Here is a 25,921-nt window from a genome sequence, read left to right as displayed (position 1 = left end):
GCCGCTTAACGACGAGCATATGCACATAAACGAGAGAGAGAGAGAGAGAGAGAGAGAGCAAACGGAGTGTTGATTACGGAGTTTGGAAAACAAGAGAGAGAGGGAAAGCGTGAGAAGGAGATTGTATAGAAACTTTAAATAAAATTCAGAAAAGAGAGAGAGAGAGAGGGTGATGAGGAACAACTTTTGTATGCGGGAGAGAAGAAGAGAGAGAGAGAGAGAGAGAGAGAGAGAGAGAGTGTATGCTGGAGAGGCAGGACGGTACCAACCAGGTCGGGAGTGTCTCAGTGTGCTACGAGCATTGAAAGAGGTTATACGTCGCCTTAGCGTCGCCAGTCTAGCACACGTGTGTCCGAGTGTCTCTCTCTGTCTCTCCGCCTCTCCCTCGCTCTCTCTTTCTCTCTGTCGCTCCTTCGGTTCGACAAACCCCACAAGACTTTACGTTCAATGAAGCTATGACTTGAAACCGCCCCAAAACCCACTTCTCCTACAAAACTGTCGTCGTCTTCCAATGTCGTGCTAATTCCGGTAGAGTTGTGGAGGAGTCATATACCGCACGGCGTCAGATTTGCGTTAATTCCTTTACTTTATCTGTTCGTGCATGTGCGTCCGTGCATCGCCATGGAGGGGCTTCGAACGCAGGTGCCCGGGGCATGCATCATGGCGGTTCTCTTTATGAACTGTGAGTACAACGTTTGAATTGTTTTTTGAATTATATTCCACTTATATATATTTTTATCTTTCCACATCACGTTGTATATTTGTGTGTGACTATTTTTCACCCTTTTATTTCGTTGTTTGTTGATTTTTTTTAGGGCTTTTCAGTGAAATCGTATGTTTGGGAGTGTATATTATGTATTTTTCGCTTTTGTGTGTATAATCATCATTATTTACCTAATCAAAAGTGTGTTTAAAAGTTTCCCGAGTAATATTTGTCTTTCGTTATTTACGTACGACTTATTATCCATTTTAACGTGCTTGCGCGCTGCGTATAGGCTCACTCGCGTGGTGTACTTCATTGTAAATCCTGAGATATGCAGTTAATATATATTTATCAAATTAATTAGTCTGAAAAGATAATTATTTCGAAATGCCTAATTAATATTTGATTATGCGTATTTATTATTGTAAGTGTTATATATATATATATATATATATATATATATATATATATATATGTATATATATATATATATAAAATATATATATAATACATATATATTTGTTAATAGATATGTTTATAAATGTGTATACATATATATACATATATATATATATATATATATATATATATATATATATATATATATTATATATATATATATATATATATATATATATATATATATATATATATATATATATTTATTTATACATATATATATATATATATATATATATATATATATATATATATATATATATATATATATATATATATATATATACTTATTCTAAAATATCATACGAATATTAGACAGAAAAAAATACTCGCGAATATTAAAAGCTCTAAAAATTAGTTATTCACTATTTTTTTTTTTTTTCTCGCAGTTAATTTAGAATTTTCTTTACGAAACGACCGTTAAATATAACATTGAAAAATGTCTAGTATGTGTAACGCCAGATCAGACAACCGCTCAAAAAATTCCCCATGAAATTAACCTATATTATAGAGTGAATGTTGATAGTACCATATAATTTGATAGAAATGATGTTGATGATAGTTAGGACTATTTTTTGACTTTGAGAAAATTATGATGATATTAGTAGACATTATGAATAAGGGTATATTAATGACAGTGATAATAGTGGTGACAGCAATAGTAAAAAAATAATAAGAATGATAGTACTAATATATTCATTCAGTAGCTACGAGTGATAATAGTACTGTTATGATAGTAAAAATACTACTTCATGATACTAGTAGATGATAGTAGTAATATATTCATTCATGCATTACTATTATTAATAGTGCCGTTATAATAGTAAAAAAATACTTAATATTAGTAATGGTTATACATTTTTCAAGCATCGATGTAACGCTAATAATAATAATAATAATAATAATAATAATAATAATAATAATAATAATAATAATAATAATAATAATAATATTTATAATAGTATTTACTAATCCCTTCACTGACTGGTCTCATTAAGGCTAATTACGTTGATGATATTACTAATTATATTAGTGACAACTTACACACACATATGATAGTACTGATGATAGTCAAAGAATTACAATATTACCAAAGATAATAGTAGTAATGATAATGATACTAATATCAGTAACCACAAAATTAACCGAAATAATAGACAGAAAATAGTACTAACCTTAATAATAGTAGTACTAATAATATTAATATTAGTAATAATTAATAATAGTATTGAAATAGTTTCCCAGCAGTGATAGCAGTACAAGTAATAATACTAATATTAGTAATAAAAGTAACGGAAATCATAGACAGATAATAGTATCAACCTCATTAATAGTATCAGTAATAATAGTACTAATAATATTAACCACAAAAGTAACTGAAGTAATAAGAGCAAAAAGTAACATTACCATCAATAATAGTAATAATAACAATAGCACTAATATTAGTAACCACAATACTAAAATAATAGAAGCAGGAAATAACATTACCATCAAGAATGATAGTAATAACAACAGCACTAATATGAGTACCCACAACACTAACCAAAATAATAAAAGCAGAAAATAATATTACCCTCAAAAATAGTAGTACTAACAAAAGCAACCACAAAAAGCCACAGAAGTCCAGTCCGGCGCTACACGGGCAAAATACTACTATCATCGCTAATGATAGCATCAATAAAAGTCAGAATAATAGCTAAAAAAAAAAAGATAAATAAGAGACGTGAGAATGTGCTGCAGGCTTTATTTTTTTTTATTCGCCTGCAATAACAGGAGAGCTTTTTTTACTTTTATTTTTGTTATTTTTTTACTCTGCGCAAGCCATTCACATTTAGCTTTTACGATAATGTCTGCAAAGCGCTGATAGCATGCTAGAGGTATTATTATTATTATTATTATTATTATTATTATTATTATTATTATTATTATTATTATTATTTTTATTATTATTATTAACAACGATGTAATTTTACGTTTTGTAATATTATTATTATTATTATTATTATTATTATTATTATTATTATCATCAACAGCAATGTAACTTTACATTCTGTAATAATGTATTATTATTATTATTATTATTATTATTATTATTATTATTATTATTATTAACAACGATGTAATTTACATTTTGTAATATTTATGATGATTATTATTATTATGGATATATATATATATGTGTATATATAATATATATATATATATATATATATATTGTATATATATTGTAATCATATGTATAAATAAATATATATATATATATACATACACTTACACAAACCATCTCCTCATTTAGCCAAAAAAAAATCCCACGGCAAAAATAACAAGCATAAAAATATTAAACAAGAGAGAGAGAGAGAGAGAGAGAGAGAGAGAGAGAGAGAGAGACGAACTCCCACTTTAAGGTGCCGAAAGCATCAGCGGCAGAGAGCATAGCAAAGAATATATTGAAATAAGAAAACTTTATCGACTTAACGGGGTCTTGTGGCGGCGGGAAAGTTTTCGACTGAATCGGGGAGAGAGAGAGAGAGAGAGAGAGAGAGAGAGAGAGAGAGAGAGAGAGAGAGAGAGAGACAGAGACAGAGAGAGGGGAGAGAGAGGGGAGAAAGAGGGAGAGAGAGATTGAGGGAGAGAAAGAGAGGGAGAGAGGACTGAGAGAGAAAAGAGGAGGGGGAGGATTTATTTAGCACTTTTTTATTTCAAACTGAAAAATTTTGACTTCTGAGAGAGAGAGAGAGAGAGAGAGAGAGAGAGAGAGAGAGAAGAATAGAAATATATATATATATATATATATATATATATATATATATATATATATATATATATATATATATATATATATATAATATATGTGTGTGTGTGTGTGTGTGTGTGTGTGTGTGTGTGTGTGTGTGTGTGTGTGTGTGTGAGACAACCGGCAGTGTCGCTTAGTATTTATGTAAATTTGAGAAACTGAACTACAGCATGGAAAATACCACTTATACAAATCACTTCGCACAGGGCCTTAAATACCAGAATATTTAACGGCCCCCTCTGCTTGCCGTGCTGTTTGAATCGCTGCTCTAAATTCAGCCTTATGTAACTGGCAATGCTTAACGTAGGCTTTTGTAGGCTGCTTTGAATACAGAATTTAATGCACTGCATATGTTTCAGTTCAGGGTAAAGGCTTGAAATAAACCTCCGGTACAATGCAATCCCTTCTCGTCGTGTTGGTTGCTTAAAATACACTTTGTATATAGTACACTTTGTATACAGTACACTTTGTATACAGTACACTGGGCAGAGATTTCTTAACTCTGAGTGCGTACTTAATTAATAGCTTCTTGGCTTAATAGCTCTGAATTCTTTTTTAAATAGCTTGACAGCTGGAAATACACAGTTAATATAATATATACTGTATACTTAAAATACATTTTGTATACATACATACTTCATAAATACCTCTGCATTCCTACTTAATAAGTAGCTTAGTAGCTTAACAGCCTGGAATACATAGTTGATATAATAAATTTCTGACTCTCATCAGGATCGAACCCAGGTTTTCAAATGAGAGACCAGAGCGCTGCCAACCAGGCCACACAAGTCAAAAAAGTTGGAACCTGAGTACAACTGTACCCAAGGAATTATCCGGGCAGGCTAACTGCTTGCATTTATTTCTGTTCCACACGTTGTTGTGTGTTGATATTTCTATCATATTCACTCAGAAAGGATCACTCGAATGAAATGCTGTCAATTGGGTCACTGCTGAGTCGGGAAGTTGGGGAAAACGCGCTGGTATGCAAGCAGTTAGCCTGCCCAGGTGATTTTTTGGGTACAGTTGTACTCAGGTTCCAACTTCTTTTGATGACTTGTGTGGCCTGGTTGGCAGCGCTCTGGTCTTTCGTTTTAAAGACCTGGGATCGATCCTGATGTGAGTCAGAAATTTAAGTTGATATTATAATATATGTATAATAAATTTCATTTCTTGACGGTCTGGCATTCGTGTTCTTTACACCGTATTTTCAGGATATAGTGAAACGTCATTTTTTTTTTATATTTCAAAATATGGATTTTATGATTTTTTGCCCTCCCCCCCCCTATTTTCTCCGTAAGATGAAACGTATTTCTTTGTTAATTACAGTTCAAAATTCAGATTTCATTTCACCTGTATTTTCCGCATATAATTCAGATTCATTGTTGTTGAATTACAGTTCAAAATATGGATTTCATTTCTCCCGTATTTTGTGCACAAGATGAAACGCCTTTCTTTGTTAATTACAATTGGAAATACGGATCTCGTTTCCCCCGTATTTTCTGCATAATTCAATTTTTTTTTTCAGTTGCAATTCAAAATAAAGATTGCATTTCCCCCGTATTTTCTGCATAAGATGAAACGTCATTCCTTTTAAATTACAATTGAAAATACGGGTTTCATTTCCCCGGATTTTCTGCATATAACTCAGATTCATTGTTTTTGAATTACAATTCAAAATTCGGTTTTCATCTCACCCGTATTTTCTGCATATAACTCAAATTCATCGTTTTCGAATTACAGTTCAAAATACGGGTTTCATCCCACCCGTATTTTCTGCACAGAACGAAACGTCATTCAATTGAAATTACAATTCAAAATGCTGATTTTGTTTCCCCGTATTTTCTGCATATAACTGAAATTCAGTCTTTTTAAATTACAGTTGGAAATACGGATTTCATTTCCCCCGTATTTTCAGTATATAAAGACTCTTCATTGTTTTTTCATTATAATTCAAAATACCGATTTTGTATCACCGTATTTCAATGCATGACTCAGATTTATTGGTTACAGTTCAAAATACGGATTTCAATCCACCCGTATATTCTGCGTTTAACGAAGCGTCGTTGTTTTTTAATTGCAATTCGAAATACGGATTTCATTTTACCCGTATTTTCTGCATATAATGAAACTTCATTGTACTGGAATTACATTTCAAAATGCTGATTTCCATTCATCCATATTTCCAATGCGTAACAAAGATTTATCGTTTATGAATTCAATACAAAATGCTAATTTACTTTCCCCCGTATTTTCTGCATATAAAATTCATTGTATTGGAATTACATTTCAGAATACGGATTTCATCTCACCCGTATTTCCCGCACATAACTCACCTTCATTATTTTAATTACAATTAAAAGAATGGTTTTCATATCACCCGTATTTTCTGTAGATAAAGAAACTTCATTGTATTGAATTATATTTCAAAATACGGATTTCATCTCACCCGTATTTCCCGCACATAACTCACCTTCATTATTTTTGTTCCCGTAGGGAATAGTCCGTCAGTGCACTTCGTGGGGCACACTGTAGGCATTACTAAAGGTTCTTTGCAGCGTCCCTTCTTTAAGCCCCTAGCTGCAACCCCTTTCGTTCCTTTTACTGTACCTCCATTCATATTACCTTTCTTCCATCTTGCTATCCACCCTCTCCTAACAATCATTTCAGACCTGCCTACTCCCAATTTCCTTTCCAGCGCTGAATGACCTCGCAGGTCCCAGCGCCCGGCCTTTGGCCCAAACTCTATATGCCATTCCATTCCATTCATCATTTCAGTTTCCCCTCACATCAACAGTTTAAGAAAATTCGGGGAAATTGATCCCCTAAAATGGGTACCATTCCGCATCATTCGCCATTGTCTGTTACGGAATAATTGCGCAGACCCGGCGATCAACTGCATGCAATATTATGCAGAGGGCGGGTGCGTGCAATTTGCAAGGCTGCTGAGACATCAATCAGACGCTAATATCTGGTTTTGCCGAGTCGGTCATCGGCGACCGGGAGATTAGGGTTTTCTTCTTCTTTTTTTTTTTTGTCTTTTTTTGTTTACGTCTCTCAGATGATTCGTTTTGGGGAGATTTTTTTGTTTTTGTTTTTTGGAATTCTTAGGCTTAATTTGTTTTTTAATGCTTGTAATTTTTGTGTTGATATGTTTATATATATATATATATATACTGTATAAATATATATATATTTGTGATATGTATATATATATATATATATATATATATATATATATATATATATATATATATATCATATTCGTTTCTGTTCGACCTGGTGGTTAGTCAGCTGTGGTAGGTCGCAACCGAGATGGAAAGAAATTGCATAGGGTGTAGTGTAACAAGTAATAATATTAATAAAAAAATATTATTATTATTATTATTATTATTATTATTATTATTATTATTATTATTATTATTATTATTATTAAGCCTCAATAACATTTCGTTTTTATCAAGTGTAATTAAACCTCATGATGTGTCAATTTAACTCGCTAGCCTTAATAAGCACCCATAATACATTGCAAATTACATCATCCAATCATTGAATATTACTACAGAGAAAATGAATTCATATTTTTAAAATAATCGCGTCGATTATTTTAAAATCAGTTGTTGAATGTCTTGGTAATTTTCTTGATAATTTTCGCATTGTATAATATCATATACAGGTATGTCAATGTCACAGTTTAACATATTTTTATAATATGATTTTAACATTTTTTTAGTATAATTTTAACACCTTTTATAAATTTTTTTCTTTAAGTTCTTCGCTGGGTGAGCGGGTTCCGTTCTCAGCTACCACTCTATTGGTCGCGAGTTCGAATCTCCGACCGGCCAGTGAAGAACGAAGAGGAATGTGTTTCTGGTGATAGAAATTCATTTCTCGCTATAATGTAGTTCGGATTCCACAATAAGCTGTAGGTCCCGTTGCTAGGTAACCAGTTGGTTCTTAGCCACGTAAAAATAAATCTAATCCTTCGGGCCAGCCCTAGGAGAGCTGTTAATCAGCTCAGTGGTCTGGTTAAACTAAAATATACTTATAAAATTTTTAATGTAATTGTAACACCTTTTAACAGCTTTACAATGTAATTTTAGCATTTTTTATTCCATATTAATATAATGTTAACACTTTTTAACACCTTATTAATATCATTTCGCAACATCTTTTTAATATAATTTTAACACCTTTTAACGCCTTTTTCAATCTGATTTTAACACTTTTTTCAATATAATTTTAACAACTTTTAACACCTTTTTCAATCTGATTTTAACACCTTTTAACACCTTTGAGGTTTTCCTCCTGTTACACCTTTCAAATCTTATACTGTCGATTTCCGTCTCAGCGCTGAATGACCTCATAGGTTCCAGAGTGTAGCCTCTGGCCCAAATTCCGCATTCAGTTCAGTTCAATTCAGGCTATTCCTCCGAACAGATTTTCCAATATGTTCCAAGATGCAAACTGTGAACTGCCGCTTTGATTTTCGGGATCTTTCCTAGATAGTGACCCTCAAGAGTTTTCGGGGGTCGTTATCTAAGACTAATATTTCTTGGGGTCACTATTTTTATGATATTTACAGTTTTTTATTTCCTTTTTTTTACGGTCATCCCCAACGGGCTTGTACTAAACACGCCGCAAAGGTGGATATATGCCGACTCCAAACCCGTGGGGGTCACTATCTAGGAAAAATCCGATTTTCCGATGTACTTTGCACTACGGCAATGACACCTGTTCTTGTAAACAATAGATGACTCCAGCTCCGTTGGTATCACATCCTTGAACCTGAAGATTTTTTGCAATGTAGATTTTTTTGGCTTAAATACTCACTCGAGTGTTTTTTTGCGGGTAGAATTCATGCAACAATTTTGCCAACCTCTATTCCCAACAAACGCGATGGAAAAGTATATAACTGCTCTGTTGACAGTGACAGTTGTAGGTTTTGGAAATCATCATTTTTTGAAGTCCTTTCCTTATATACCAGTAGTTCTCAACCTGGGGGGCGTCAGCAATTTCCGTGGGGGGGCGCAAGCCCTAGGGAAAAATTAAAAATTAAAAATTCTCTAATTATATTCATTATTCTCTAAACATTCAACCACGCATTCAAGACCTAGTAGCTAGCCGTGTCAAATATCTCATTAATTCATTCCTAAAAGAATAAAAACACCTCTTTTTCTCCTTTTTTTCATTTTCCTGTAAATCTGGGAGGGAATTTTACTCATAGATGCAAGGAGGGTGTGCGTGGAGGGAAGGACCAACTCTTAGAGGGGACGTGGTAATAAAATGGTTCAGCCCACTGCTATATAAGCATTCGTAAGATTTTTCTTAAATCCCTAGAAATATAATAAGCACTGCTTTATGAAATTAATCTCTAAGTCCGTACTAACGTAATTTGAACATATATTAAAAGTTCTTGGTGTTAAGGTCCTAGTAATTTCTCTTAAACTGAGTAGGAATCAATGAGGACATTTTGGTGATCAAACCCGGGAAAGTTGGTTTCCTATAAATAGATGTAATAAAACTGTTTTTATCGTGGCTGATTTTATATATGGCTATATTATATATATATATATATATATATATATATATATATATATATATATATATATATATATATATATATATATATATATATATATATATATATATATAACCAACCATTACCTTACGTGAAAAATAAGAGAGACAGGGTGTAGGTCTGACCGGTTTCGACTTCATTTCAAGCCATTGACGAAGGACCGATGCATAGTATTAGAAGTCCTTTGTCAGTGGCTTGGAAATAAAATCGAAACTCAGTCCGAATAAAATCGTAAATGAGTCACGTGCAAATGTGATAATAATCATAAATGAATCACGTACAAATGTGATAATAATCATATATAATATATATATATATATATATATATATATATATATATATATATATATATATATATATATATATGTATATGTGTGTATATATATATATATATATATATATATATATATATATATATATATATATATATATTATAATATAAACAGTGGCTCAAACACTTCTAGGCCTGCCAGATTTCCATTTTGCCGCCAATATCGGACGGGAGACTCTCTCTCTCTCTCTCTCTCTCTCTCTCTCTCTCTCTCTCTCTCTCTCTCTCTCTCTGCCCTTCTCGAGTGAAATTCCCTTTGACTTTTGACTTTAAATTGATTCCTTTTTGAGTAATGGCGTCGCGGAAAGATGCTGGTAATGATTTTTTTTTCGTTTTATGGACTTGTTTCCTTTGATTGTTTATGGATGTATATGCATGTATGCATGTGTGTGTGTGTATAGGCTATGTGTACACACACACATATTTTACATATATATGTTATGTATACAGTATATAATATAATTATATGTATAGTATATATCTATATATATATATATATATATATATATATATATATATACTATATACATACATCTATATACATGTATGTATACATGTAAATATATATATACAGTATATGCACATATATATATATATATTGCATACATGCATATATATACATATATATATATCAGTAATGTATATGGATATATATATATATGTGTATATGCATGTTTGTCTATGTATATATATATATATATATATATGTATATATTTGTGAATATACCTATATATGTATGTATATATATATACACATACATATATATATATATTTGTATATATATACCTATATATATATATAAATATATATATAGTATATATATACACATATAAATTATATATATATATATATATATATATATACTGTACATACATATATACATACATACATACATACATGCAGGTATTTACGCACCACTCATGAAAGTACCTCCATGAAGTATTTAACGACCCCCCTCCCCCTCCCAACATAGAATTCCCGAGAAGCACCGCTCCAGAACACCGCACCGAATACCGCAGAATAAATTCATGCGAAAGTTCCATATCCCTGTCGACCCATTTGTCAATGGCGGAATGTTCCTCCATTAAGTGGTTTTGGCGGAAATTAATTTTCGCTGCGACAAAAATATCTTCCCGTTTTTTTTCAATGTTTTTTTTTTTAGCGGGATTCTTCAAATGCTTCGGTTTGATTTGTAGCTGTTGTTTTTTCTGTTGTTGTTCTGTCGCTGTTTTTGTTAATGTTGTTGTTATGCTTGGTTGATTTGCGTGGTTATTTAAGTATGTTATGAATTGAAGTGTTGTTGTATATATATATATATATATATATATATATATATATATATATATATATATATATATATATATATATATAAATATATATATATATATATATATATATACATACATTATATAGATATTTATAATATATATACACATATAAATATGTATATGCATACATATATGTTCTAAATTTCTGACTCATATATATAGCCATATATATATATATCAGTACACAGAATACATAGGGCATTAGAAATTCGGACTCATACAAACGTCATAAAATAAATTTCTGGAACCTAAGTGCCTTTCGAGCGAGAACCCAAGGTTTTTGCAGTTCAGACTAAAGTCCTAAAAGGATTGATTTATATACTATATATATATAAGGTTGTTCCCAGGCATATAATATGGACTTATCATATATATATACCATATTCGATGCTGTGAGCAAATGTCTGCATATCAGGAATGGATAGGTTAGGTTAGACAAGATCTCTCTCTCTCTCTCTCTCTCTCTCTCTCTCTCTCTCTCTCTCTCTCTCTCTCTCTCTCTCTCTCTCAAGTTTCATCGAGCCAGGATAAATAAGGGAGTACGTTTACATGCCCGTTCCACCGGCCTCCGCTTCGAAAGAAAAAAATGCGCGGCATACTGGAGCTGAATTGAATCGAATATAGAATCTAGGTCAAAGGCCAGGCACTGGGACCTATAAGGTCATTCAGCGCTGAAACGGAAACTGACAGTAAAAGTTTTGAAAGATGTGACTGAAGGAAAACCTGAAAAAGCAGTCGCGCTATGAATCAATTATCAGGAGAGAGTGGAAAGTAAGATAGAAGAAAGAGAATATGAAAGGAGGTTCAGTAAAAGGAGCGAAAAGGGGTTGCAGCAGCTAGGGGCCTAAGGAAGGCACGCTGCAAAGAACCATAAGTAATGCCTACAGTGCACCGCATGAGGTGCACTGACGGCGCTACCCCCCGACGGTGCACGGTGGAAGAGAAATCTTCTCTAATCTGTCACAAACTGCGTTGCCGCAGCGGTCGTAAATCCAGATCACTTGCAGGAAGAATAAGAATAGGGAAAAAAAATCCCCCCTTTTTTTTTTAGGTCACTTATTGGAAGGAGAAGAAGAAGAAGAAAGAGAGGAAAAAAAGAAGGTTCATTTGTAGGAGGAAGGAGAAGGAGAAGAAGAGGAGCAGGAGAGAAAAAAAGAGGTTGAGTTGCAGGGAGAAAAGAATAAGAGGAGGAGGAGGAGGAAAAAAAGAAAGTTCATTGCAGGAAGAAGAAGAAGAAGAAAAGGAAGATGAAGAAGAAGAAGAGGAAGAGGAGGATGAGATAAAAAGAAAGTTCAGTTGCAGGAAGAAGAAGAAGAAGAAGAAGAAGAAGAAGAAGAAGAAGGAGAAGAGGAAGAAGAGAGAAAAAAAGAAGGTTCAGTTGCAGGAAGAAGAAGAAGAAGAAGAAGAAGAAGAAGAAGAAGAAGAAGAAGAAGAAGAGAGAAAAAAGAAGGTTCAGTTGCAGGAAGAGGAGGAGGAGGAGGAGGAGAAGAAGAAGAAGAAGAAGAGGAGGAGGAGGAGGAGAAGAGTTCAGTTGCAGGAAGAAGAAGAAGAAGAAGGAAATGAAGAAAAAGGAGAAGAAGGTGAGGAGAAAAAAAGAAAGTTCAGTTGCAGGAAGAAAAAGGAAAAAAAAAAGAACGTTCTGTTTTGTTTTTAGGCCAGGTCCGAGACCAATTTCGTGCGGCGCGCATGCGCGCTTCGTCGCGGAAAATCGCGAATTCCGAACAGCTGATTTTGACATTTCGCTCGACGTGAGGGTTCTTTTTTAGGGGAGGAAGGGGGGAGGAGGGGGGAGGTATTGGGTTCTTTGTCGTCCATCGGCCTTCTGCCGAACGACAAAGTACGTCGGTTATCGGATCTTTATCCGGACTTTATTCGGATTTTTATCCGGACTTTATCCGGATATCGGCAAGCCATTGAGGTCCGGTCGTCAGCTGTTTAGTGGGCGGAGATACTTATCGGTACAGTTAATCCAGTGGATGAGAAAATTTGTTATGTCATATCCTAATATTATTCTCATTGCATTTTAATGCATTTTTTTCTATTTATTAACCTATTGATTTATTTGTTCTTTTTTTTAGTGTTCTGTAAAAGAAAACTATTATGCAGGCTTTGTCTGTCCGTCCGCACTTTTTCTGTCCGCCCTCAGATCTTAAAAACTACTCGGACAAGAGGGCTGCAATTTGGTATATTTGATGATTGGAGGGTGGATGATCAACATACAGATTTGCAGCCTCCTAGCCTCAGAAATTTTTAAGATCTGAAGGCGGACAGAAAAAGTGCGGACAGAAAAAAGTGCGGACAGAAAAAGTGCGAACGGGAAAAAGGTGCGGACAGAAAAAATTGCGAACAGGAAAAAAAATGCGGACAGAAAAAGTGTGGACAGAAAAAGTGCGAACAGGAAAAAAGTGCAGACAGAAAAAGTGCGGACAGAAAAAGTGCTGACAGAGTAAAGTGCGGACAGAAAGAAGTGCAGGCAGAATAAAGTGCGGACAGAAAAAAGTGCGGACGGCCGGACAAAGCCGGCACAACAGTGTTCCTTTACAGAAAACTAATAAAGGTCTCTCGTTGTTTTTGTCCGCATTGGTCGAATTTTAAACCGCTCCAGGAATTAGCGTTTTGTTTTGTTTACATAATTCCTGCATAATGGAGATTTCCATTCTTGATATATGAATGTATAATTTTTATAACTGTATAATTTTTCCATTTATTGATTTATTTATTTATCTCTCGTTTCCTTTTTTGTCGAGCATTAAAAGCCTGCTTTATTTTCCCCCAAAAATACGTATTTTCTCTTGTTCATTTTTCAAGCATTAAAATACAGCTACCATTAATGCTTGATACCGTAGGCATTACTTCAGGTTCTGTAGCGTTCCTTCCGTAGGTTCCAAGCTCCAAACCCTTTTATTTCTTTTACTGTACCTCCGTTCATGTTCTCGTTCTTCCACCTTCGTAGTGCAACTGAGAGGTTTTCCTCCTGTTACACCTTTCAAATCTTTCTACTGTTAATTTCCGCTTCAGCGCTGAATGAACTCATAGGTTCCAGCGCTTGGCTTCTGGCCTAAATTCTATGTTTTATCCTATTCTATTCATGTTTGAATATTTATGTTCCGAGATCAACTTCTAATCACTAAATTCATAGTTTTAATTATTTTTATAATCTATTTATTTATTTCTTTATTCATCTGTTTATTGATTTATCTAATTGTTTATTATTTATTGAATGCTAAACGAGATAGATCATCAAAATCTAATCACTTGTAGTATGACAGGATTTGAACGCAATCACAAGTAAACAATTGTTTTAGTTTTCTGTAAAAGAAAACTATTGTGCCGGTTTTGTCTGTCCGTCCGCACTTTGTTCTGTCCGCACTTTTTTCTGTCCACGCTTTTTCTGTCCGGCCTCATGTCTTAAAGACTACTGAGGCTAGAGGGCTGCAAATTGCTATGTTGATCATCCACCCTCCAGTCATCAAACATACCAAATTGCAGCCCTCTAGCCTCCTCAGTAGTTTTTATTTTATTTAAGGTTAAAGTTAGCTATAATCGTGCTTCTGGCAACGATAGAGAATATCCACCACCGAGCCGTGGTTAAAGTCATGGGCCGCGGCTCATATAACATTATACCTAGACCACCGAAAGATAGATCTATTTTCGGTGGCCTTGATTATACGCTGTAGTGGCTGTACAGAAAACTCGATTGCGCCGAAGAAACTTCGGCGCATTTTTTACCTGATGTTAATTGCAAACATTCCTTAGGCATGCGCATGGCATTGTAGAATCATTTACACATTTAAACTAATTGTAAACGTATGAATTACGTTTACATGAGTCCACTTGTAAACAGTTTATAGAATAGGTTTATATGAATTTTCTGTAAAAATCTGTAATAAATGGAATTTGACTGATAAATTTACTTTCAAATTTTTTGATTTGTAGATGTGTAGGTTACTGGATCAATTTAATTTTGGCTAATAGTCAATATTATAACCTTCTCAACTAGCTTTGTGGCTGTTTGGTATGTAATAATAAGGTGAAAATTGACACTAACTTGAGCTATTTGCAAAATATATATTCGCTGAATAGCCGACATTCACTGAACGATTTATGAAAGCGAATAGGTTTCTAAACATTTGAAAAAGAATAGCTTTCTAAACATATAAAAAGAATAGCTTTCTAAACATATTTTCGCTGAATAGGCGACATACGGCTGAACGATTTATGAAAGCGAATAGCTTTCTAAACATATGAAAAGAATAGCTTTCTAAAAATATAAAAATAATTAGCTTTCTAAGCATATGAAAAGAATAGCTCTCTAAACATATATTTCGCTGAATAGCCGAGAGGCGACTGAACGATTTATGAAAACGAATAGCTTTCTAAAAATATGAAAAGAATTGCTTTCTAAACATATTAAAAGAATAGCTTTCTAAACATGTAAAGAGAGTAGCTGTCTAAACATACTGTATATTTCGCTGAATAGCCGACATGCGGCTGAAAGATTTATGAAAACGAATAGCTTTCTAAACATATAAAAAGAGTAGCTTTCTGAAGATATAAAAAGAATAGCTTTCTAAACATATAAACAGAATAGCTTTCTGAACGTAAATTTCGCCGAATAACCGAGAGGCGACTGAACGATTTATGAAAACGAATAGCTTTCTAAACATATGAAAAGAATAGCTTTCTAAATATATACAAAGAATAGCTTTCTAAACTTATATTTCGCCGAAAAACCGAGAGACGACTGAGCGATTTATGAAAGCGAATAGCTTTCTAAACATATGAAAAGAATAGCTTTCTAAACATATATTTCGCCGAATAGCCGACTTGCGGCAGAACGATTTATGAAAACAGAATAGTCTAAACATATAAAAAGAATAGCTTTCTAAACATATAAAAAGAATAGCTTTCTAAACATATAAAAAGAATAACTTTCTAAACATATAAAAAGAATAGATTTCTAAACATATAAAAAGAATAGCTTTCTAAACATATACTTCGCCGAATAGCCGACCTGCGGCAGAACGATTTATGATAACGAATAACTTTCTAAACATAAAAAAAATAGCTTTCTAAGCATATAAAAAGAATAGCTTTCTAAACTTATATTTCACCGAATAACGGAGAGGCGACTGAGCGATTTATGAAAGCGAATAGCTTTCTAAATATATCCGCTTGAAGTATTTACAAACTAATCATGCATTCAAAATTGTCACTGAACAATTCGCCATAACTATTTTGTCGACAAATAATTTCGCTTAGTATTGCCTCCCTACGGGGCCAGTGCCGTCAGTGCACCTCGCGTTATGCGCTGTGGGCATTAATAAAACGGTGTTTGTAGAGTCCATTCGCCCCAAGCTGCAACCTCTTTCATTCCTTTTACTGTACCTCCGTTCATATTCTCTATCTTCCATCTGACTTTCTCAACTCTCTCCTAACAATTGCTCTCCGTAGGGGTGGTAGTGTCATCAGTACACCTCATGCGGAGCACTGTAGGCATTACTTAAGGTTCTTTGCAGTGCCCCTTCGGCCCCAAGCTGCAACCTCTTTCATCCCTTTTACTGCACCTCCTTCTCATATCTGACATTCCACCTTCTTTTAACAATTGTTTCACAGTGAACAGCAATGGCCTTTGGCCTAAATTCCATACATTCCAACCTTTCCCGAACTGGATCTAGAAATTCGAGAAGTGAGGAAGGAGAATTGTGGGTAACAAAATTAAACAGGCCAACGTATCTGGTAAAAAAGTGCCCAGTAGATTCTTGCATCTTGGCAGCGTGGCCGATTTCCGTTCGCTGTGCAAGACGAATGAACGCGTCCGCTACCACTGGCTTTCATTATCTGCTATTGATTATTGAAGTAATCCTCTTTAGGAACGTGCCATTGTTTTTTTTTGTCTGTTTTTAATTTATTTTTCTTTTCTCTCTTTCGGTAAATGTAGGATGATCAGTGGCGGTATTGTTATTATTATTATTATTATTATTATTATTATTATTATTATTATTATTATTATGGATATCTTCCGGTAAACATGGCATGATCAGTCGCGGTATTATTATTATTATTATTATTATTATTATTATTATTATTATTATTATATAGCTGTCTCCACGGCATTTAATTCATACAGAGCCTTCGCTATGCGTCTTACAATCTTTTCATCAGCATTTAGGTATATCAAGTTTCCTAAGGACGTAGAAGGGTTTTTGTTGTCTAAGGTTATTTCATCCTCAAACGTGTCGACGGCGCAAAGGCGGTCACCTATATGAGAGTAAAAAAGCCAATGAATTGAGATACGTGATGCGCAGTTACTTATAGCTGGCGGCGTGTTTACAGTTGGTGGGTTGGTCACCAGGCTGAATTTGTGGGACAGATTTCGTCGCCGACCCGACCAATCAAAATTCAGCCTGCTGACCAACCCGCCAATTGTAAACACCCAGCCTGCATTTTCCCGAGATGCAACCGAGTCCCGGGACCTCTCCTTGAAAAAATCTGGACGCCATATCTTAAAAACTAATCATAGAATATTCTTGAAAATAATCTCATTATGTTTCCCACACCCAAATTACCACGTATATGTAATATATAACTGAATCACGAAAATATGAAACGTGATGAATATATAAATGAAGACAAAATCCACGAAGATAAGGAGAAACAATGGAGTACTGCAAGGCCTTTCGACTTCTGTCCTCTACTTGGCAGACTCAAGTAAAGGACAAGAAGTCGAAAGGCCTTCTACCTCTCATTGTTTCTCTTTCGTGGATTTTGTCTTTATATATATATATATATATATATATATATATATATATATATATATATATATATATATATATGTATATATACAGTATATATATAATATATATATATATGCATATATATATACACATATATAAATTATATCCAAAAAAACGCCTAGTAAAAGAAATCAGAAAACGAATTAAGAAAAGAAATCAGACCGAATAAAGAGAGAGAGAGAGAGAGAGAGCGCTCATCAACACATGAGAGATGGAAGGTAAAGAAGAAAAAAGTAAATAAAAAATAAAGTAATTCGTAATTCTCGCTTTAGTTTTTATTCCTTTTTCTTTGCCCGTCTCTTTCTTTCTTTCTTTCTCTCTCTCTCTCTCTCTCTCTCAACCGTGTCCAACCGTTGGAATCTTACAAGTGTGTAATTTCTTCGGCGGCCGCTTCTCTCGTTCTGAATCACAAAGGAGAAGGAATTTTTCAGTTGCGTATGTATATGTATATGTATATGTATATATATATATATATATATATATATATATATATATATAATATGTATATATATATACATATATATATATATTTATATATATATATATATATATATATATATATATATATATATATATATATATATATATATATATATATATATATATATATATTTCTCGTTCCTCTGTTCTTTAATGTCGGCGCGGAATCGTGTTTACGTAGGCTAATGTCGACACAGACGTGTGTGATTTTTCATGTCGATGCCGAATCCTGTTTTTTTTTAATGTCGACGGAGTGTCAAATTTTTTTAATGCCGACGCAGAATCGTGTGTATTTTAATGTCGACGCAGAATCGTGTGTTTTTGAATGTCGACGAATAATATGTGTTTTTAATGTCGATAAACAATCGTGTGTTTTAAATGTCGACGCAGAATCGTGTGTTTTTAGTGTCGACGAGGAATTGTGTTTTTAGTGTCGACACAGTTTCATGTGTTTTTTAATGTCGACTGAATTTCCTATGTATTTTAATGTCGACGCAGAATCGTGTGTTTTTAATGTCGACGAAGAATCGTGTATTTTTTTTAACGTCGACGCAGAATCGCGTGTTTTTAATGTCGACGCAGAATCGTATGTGTTTTAATGTCGACGCAGAAATGTGTGTATTTTAATGTCGACGGAATTTCACGTGTTTTTCAGTGTCGACGCAGAATCGTGTGTGTTTTTAATGTTGACGAAGAACTGTGCGTTTTTCAACATCGACGCGGAACCGTGTTTATGTAATGTCGACACATACTTGTGTGATTTTTAATGTCGATGCAGAATCGTGTGCTTTTAATGTCGACGCAGAATCATGCGCTTTTAATGTTGACGCAGAATCGTGCGCTATTAATGTCGACGCAGAATCGTGCGCTTTGAATGTCGACGCATAATCATATGTGTTTTTAATGTCAACACAGTTCCATGTGTTTTTTAATGTCGACGGAATTTCATGTGTCTTTTAATGTCGACGCAGAACCGAGTGTTTTCAGTGCTGACGAAAAACTGTGTGTTTTTTGACGTCGACGCGGAATCGTATTTGTTTTTAATGTCGACGCGTAATCGTAAGTGTTTTTTAATGTCGACGTAATTTCATGTGTATTTTAATGTCGACGCAGAATCATGTGTTTTCAATGTCGACGAAGAATCATGTGTTTTTCCAACGTCGACGGAATGAGTTCTCAGTGACATCTGCATTTTCCAAAGAACTCAGAAGTTCTAGCAAATACGCAACGCTTTACTACCCTAAGACATTTCTCTCTTTTATTCTAAAATTTTAATTACATTTTATCTATTTATTTATTGGTTTGTTCATTTATTTTTTCGTTTTTAATAAGAGTTATCTCTTCTTTCTGCATTTCCCATTACCTTCTGTTACTTCTTTCGAATGAACACCGTAATATTCTTTGGAAACTTGAATTTCAAGTCAGCGGCCCCTTTGGTGGGCTTGTTCTATAGGAATAGGGCTAGTCTCCCGTTTAATAATAATAATAATAATAATAATAATAATAATAATAATAATAATAATAATTTATTTTTATTATTATTATTAAAATAATAAGAGAGAGAGAAAAAAGAAATGTAAAATATCTTAGTATTATTTGTTTCTTATTTGTATTTTGCATTCTCTCTCTCTCTCTCTCTCTCTCTCTCTCTCTCTCTCTCTCTCTCTCTCTAATAAGAAATAAATAATACTAAAAACAAGCGGAAAATCATAATTTATGCATAAATAAGAAACCACATTAAAAAAAATGATTAGAAAAAAGCCCGGAACATTTTCAAATTACGTAGACGAAAATAAAAAAATTAAAAAATGCGCCGAAGTTTCTTCGGCGCAATATAGTTTTCTGTGCAGCGTATAATTAAGGCCAGTGAAAATAGATCTATCTTTCGGTGATCTCTGTATAATGCTGTATGGTCCGCGGCCCATGAAACTTTAACCACGGCCCGATGGTGGCCTATCCTATATCGTTGCCAGAAGCGCGATTATGGCTGACTTTAACCTTAAATAAAATAAAAACTACTTAGGAGGCTAGAGGGCTGCAATTTGGTATGTTTGATGACTGGAGGGTGGATGATCAACATACCAATTTGCAGCCCTCTAGCCTCACTAGTTTTTAAGATCTGAGGGCGGACAGAAAAAGTGCGGACAGAAAAAGCGCGGATAGAAAAAAGTGCGGACAGAAAAAAGATGAACATTTTTACAAATGACACCAATTTGCAAAGACATTACTAATGACAAAATGTCAGATAATTTATTCTTATTTTTTTTTATATATTTTTCCTTGATTCTTGTGAAGGCAGGGGTCGTTGCCGAGAATTAGGAATGACGCAATATGTTAGCGACCAAATGCATGCAATTATGTCTTAAGTTACTGTTACTTATCCAGGTTATATTTGGAACTAAATAGGATTTCTTTTGCTGTTGTGTGGAGTTATGTATGTATATGTATATATATATATATATATATATATATATATATATATATATATATATATATATATATATATATATATATATATATATATATATATATATATATATATATATATATATATATATATATATACATTTGTTTATTCATTATATATACAGTATATATCAGTATGTATTTATCTATCAATCTATCTATATATATAATACATATATAAATTTTATATATATATATATATATATATATATATATATATATATATATATATATATATATATATATATATATATATATAGCCTATAACATAAACAACACATGCAAAACCTATGTCTATACAAAACCATTTATAACCACTTATTTTCATTATTATTTTTTACATTACACTATGTGGCTGACATATTTTCGTAATTAGTTTTTATATTACACCATGTGGCTGACATATTTTCGTAATTATCGATTTTATATCACGTTATGTGGTTGACATATTTTCATTATTATCCATTTTATGTTACACTATGTGCCTGACATATTTGCATAATTATCGATTTTATATCACATTATGTGGCTGACATATTTTCATAATTATTTTTTACATTATGTGGCTGACATATTTTCGTCATTATTAATTTTATATCACATTATGTGGCTGACATTTTTTCATAATTATTGACTACTTCATCAGTAAGCTACTAAATGAAGTATATGTTTCAAATGTTGTGCATTACTAATGTTGAATAGCAGATACCTGGGAAATGTGAAATTTGAAGAAATTTTCAAATCGGTAATTATGAAATATGTCAGGCATGTAATGTAATATAAAATCAATAAATACGAAAATATGTCAGCCACATAGTGTAATATAATAAATAGTTATGAAAATATGTCAGCCACATAGTGCAATATAAATCAATAATTATGATAATATGTCAGCCACATAGTGTTATATAAAATCAATAATTATGAAAATATGTCAGCCACATAATGTTATAAAATTAATAATTACGAAAATACGTCAGCCACATAGTGTAATATAAAAGAAAATAGTTATGAAAATATGTCAGCCACAGTGTAATATAAATCAATAATTATGGAAAAACGTCAGCCACATAATGTGATATAAAATCAATAATTATGAAAATATGTCAGCAACATAATGTGATACATAAAATAAATAATTATAAATAAATGTCAGCCACATAATATGATGTGTAAAATCAATAATTATGAAAAAAAATTTCAGCCACAGAATGTGATAAAATTAATAATTACGAAAATACGTCAGCCACATAGTGTAATATAAAAAATAGTTATGAAAATATGTCAACCACATAGTGTAATATAAAATAAAAAAAATATGAAAATATGTCAGCCACATGTAATATAAAATCAAGAAATAATGGAATAAGGCAGGCATATTGTGTAATATTAAATCAGTCATTACGAAAATATGTCAGCCACATAAAAGGGATAAAAGTATGGAAGACACATGACGTTATAAAATGATAAAAGTATGGCAAACGCATGACGCCATAAAATGATAAAAGTATGGCAGACTCATGACGTCATAATGAAATCAGTCACTCATCCCATCAGTCGAAAGAGTAAGTAAAAAAAGATAAAAAAGCAAAAGTAACAGAACAGCCATCCAATCAGGGGCAGACCTCTCCTTCTCAGAAAGAAGAAGAAGAAGAAGAAGAAGAAGAAGAAGAAGAAGAAGAAGAAGAAGAAGAAGAAGAAGAAGAAGACGAAGAAGAAGAAGCAAAAGTATGAAGTGTTTATGCCACACCACGACATGTTTGATAACGTTGATGGTTATGTTTCTGTGTGTACGTGTCTGTGTTTGTGTGTGTGTGTGTGTGTGTGTGTGTGTGGAGGAGAGAGAGAGAGAGAGAGAGAGTTTGTTTGAAGCCTGAGTTTGTTGAATTCCTGGTTGCCTCTGGTTTCTTGCCATCCTACTCCCCTCCACCCCCCCACTGGTCCTTCTCTACCCCTTTCCCTCTCCCCCGACCTCCCTCCACTCCCCTTCTCTCTCCCTCTCTCCCTCCCTCCCTCCCTCTCACACTCCCTACTCTCCCTCTTTCCTTGGTTCTTCCAAAAGTAAACTTACTCCCCTTTCATTTTCAGATGCCTGGCTGCAGCAATGTTTTGTTTTCAACAACCTCAAGAAGAAGATAGTAGAGGCAGCGAGGTGTTTGTGTGTGTGTGTGTGTGTGTGTGTGTGTTTGTGTGTGTGCGTGTGTATGTGCTCCCCAGTGTTGTGAGTCAGGTGTGTGGGTGCCAGAAATGACGTAACTTTGTAATTATTGATGAGCTGTTCTCCCCTTTATTTGGGACGAAAGGACGAGATGTGACATCACGCAGTTGGCTGTCAGTGACTTGGACTACTGTTCGTCAAGGAATAGGAAAATTAGAGCTCGTCAAGGAATAGGAAAATTAGAGTTCGTCAAGGAATAGGAAAATTAGAGTTCGTCAAGGAATAGGAAAATTAGAGTTCGTCAAGGAATAGGAAAGGGTTCTTCATGGAATAGGAAGATTAGAGTTCGTCAAGGAACAGGAAAATTAGAGTTCGTCAAGGAATAGGAAAATTAGAGTTCGTCAAGGAATAGGAAAATTAGAGCTCTTCAAGGAATAGGAAAATTAGAGTTCGTCAAGAAATAGGAAAATTAGAGTTCGTCAAGGAATAGGGAAAATAGGAATGAATAGGAAAAATTAGAGTTCGTTAATCGGAAAGGGTTCTTCAAGGAATAGGAAAAGTTAGAGTTCGTCAAGGAATAGGAAAATTAGAGTTCGTCAAGGAATAGGAAAATTAGAGTTCGTTAATAGGAAAAAAGTTAGAGTTCGTCAAGGAATAGGAAAATTTCGTCAAAAGGAATAGGAAAATCGAGTTCAAAGGAATAGGAAGATTAGAGCTCGTCAATAGGAACTCTTCAGGAACAGGAAAATTAGAGTTCGTCAAGGAATAGGAAAAGTAGAGTTCGTCAATGAATAGGAAAATTAGAGTTCTTCAAGGAATGGAAAAATTAGAGTTCGTCAAGGAATAGGAAACTTAGAGTTCGACAAGGAATAGGAAAATTAGAGTTCGTCAAGGAATAGGAAAATTAGAGTTCGTCGAGGAATAGGAAAATTAGAGTTCGCCAAGAAATAGGAACATTAGAGTTTGTCAAGGAATAGGAAAATTAGAGTTCGTCAAGAAATAGGAAAAGTATAGTTCGTCAAGGAATAGGAAAATTAGAGTTCGTCAAGGAATAGTAAAATTATAATAACACGATTTCCTACCTAGTGAAGAACAGAATATTTATATTACAAACCCATAATTAAATTACAGCTGTAATTAGAATGAATAAATTTAACATTATAAAGCAGACCATATTTGGTTAATATCAAATCGTGCTGTTCTTCAAGAATAAAAAAATTGAAAAGTCTTAATTACAGCTGTAATCACAAGGAATAAATTTAACATTTGTGAAGCAGAATTATTTAGTATATTTAACAAGTGTCATAATTTGATTAATATCAAATTGCACTGTAAGGAATTATTGAATATTTGTAATATTTGTAAAGCAGAATTATGTAATATGTTTAATAATGATCGTATTTGATACATATCAAATCGTCGAAAAATAAAAATCTAAAAAAACAGACCCTCAAAAAACCTACAGGAACAGAGCCTCCAAAAAAACTCAAAAGTCCAAAACAAACCGTAAAAAATCCCCCCCCCAAAAAACAACTCCAAAAACAGACTTCATAGTACTAATCCCTTCAAAAACAGACCCTGAAAAACTTCACCTCCCCAAAAAAATCTAAAACAGACCCTCCCAAATAAAAGCTACTAAAAAACTTCAAAAACAGACCCTCCAAAAAAGCTAAAAAACAGACCCTCCAAAAAACAGCCACTTAAAAAAAAACTCCAAAAAACAGACCCTCCAAAAAGCTAAAAAACAGAACCTCCAAAAAAAAAACAGACCCTCCAAAAAGCTTAAAAAAAAAAAAAAACAAAAAACAGACCCTCCAAAAAAAGCTAAAAAACAGACCCTCCAAAAAAAAGCCAGACCCTCAAAAAAAAAAAAAAAAAAAAGACCTCCAAAAAAAAAAAAACCTTAAAAAACCTAAAAAAAACAGACCCTCCAAAACAACAGCCCTTCAAAAACCTCCAAAAAACAGACCCTCCAAAACAACAGCCCCTCAAAAAAATCCGAAAACAGACCCTCGTAAAAATCAACCCCTCAAAAAAAAGCCCCTACAAAAAAAAAACTAAAAAAAATAGCCCCCGAAAAAAATAAATAAAAACAGACCGCGGTTCCTGTCGCGAAATTTGGGCAATATCGTTCTTCCAATATTCGTTTAATTCTTTTTTATTCACGTTTTTATTTCATTTGTTTATTTGTTTTAATTTTGTCCTGTGGGCGAATGACAGGCATGTCAGTTTTTAGGGTGTATGGGGAGGGGGATGCGGGTGGGGGGATTGGTTCCCGGATATGTATTGGTATTTGTTTTCTCTCTCTCTCTCTTTCCCTGTCTCTTTCTTTATATATATATATATATATATATATATATATATATATATATATATATATATATATATATATATATATATATATATATATATACATTCCCGTTTCAGAACGTGTGAAGGCATTTTTGAAAATACTGATTGAAGGGAGTTTCCTCTTCCGGGTTTGGTCGATTTTTAGAAATTTTTATTTCAAAAGTTTTATTATTTTTGCTTTTTTTTTTTTTTACATTTTTTTTGATTTGACATTTTTTCCCGGGGTCGCTTTCCCGCCCGTGTGGTATTTATCTTCCGTCTCCGAAACGCTGGGTGAGATCCTTCTTCTTCTTCTTCTTCTTCTTCTTCTTCTTCTTCTTCTTCTTCTTCTTCTTCTTCTTCTTCTGCTTCCCTGTTCTTCTTCTTCTTCTTCTTCTTCTTCTTCTTTTCCCCGTGTTCTTCTTCTCTTCCCCTGTTCTTCTTCATACTCTTCCTCTTCCTTTCATCCTCCTCCTCCTCCTCCTCCTCCTCCTC

General features: G+C 33.4%; 1 protein-coding gene across 2 annotated transcripts in view; it reads left to right on the top strand.

Moving 5' to 3' along the window:
- Positions 1 to 286: 286 nt before the first annotated feature.
- The window catches only part of LOC136833290 (uncharacterized), a 289,147-nt gene continuing 263,512 nt past the window's right edge, over positions 287 to 25,921 (top strand). For both annotated transcript variants that reach the window (XM_067095228.1, XM_067095229.1), the window contains exon 1: positions 287 to 682. In XM_067095228.1, the coding sequence (XP_066951329.1) occupies positions 622 to 682 (61 nt within the window). In that variant the 5' untranslated portion in view covers positions 287 to 621. The remainder of the gene's footprint in view (positions 683 to 25,921) is intronic.

Source organism: Macrobrachium rosenbergii, chromosome 51, assembly GCF_040412425.1.
Source record: "Macrobrachium rosenbergii isolate ZJJX-2024 chromosome 51, ASM4041242v1, whole genome shotgun sequence".
Taxonomy (NCBI): Eukaryota; Metazoa; Arthropoda; class Malacostraca; order Decapoda; family Palaemonidae; genus Macrobrachium; species Macrobrachium rosenbergii.
The sequence above is the reverse complement of the archived record's forward strand: the minus strand, read 5'-3'. Positions and strand labels throughout refer to the sequence as shown.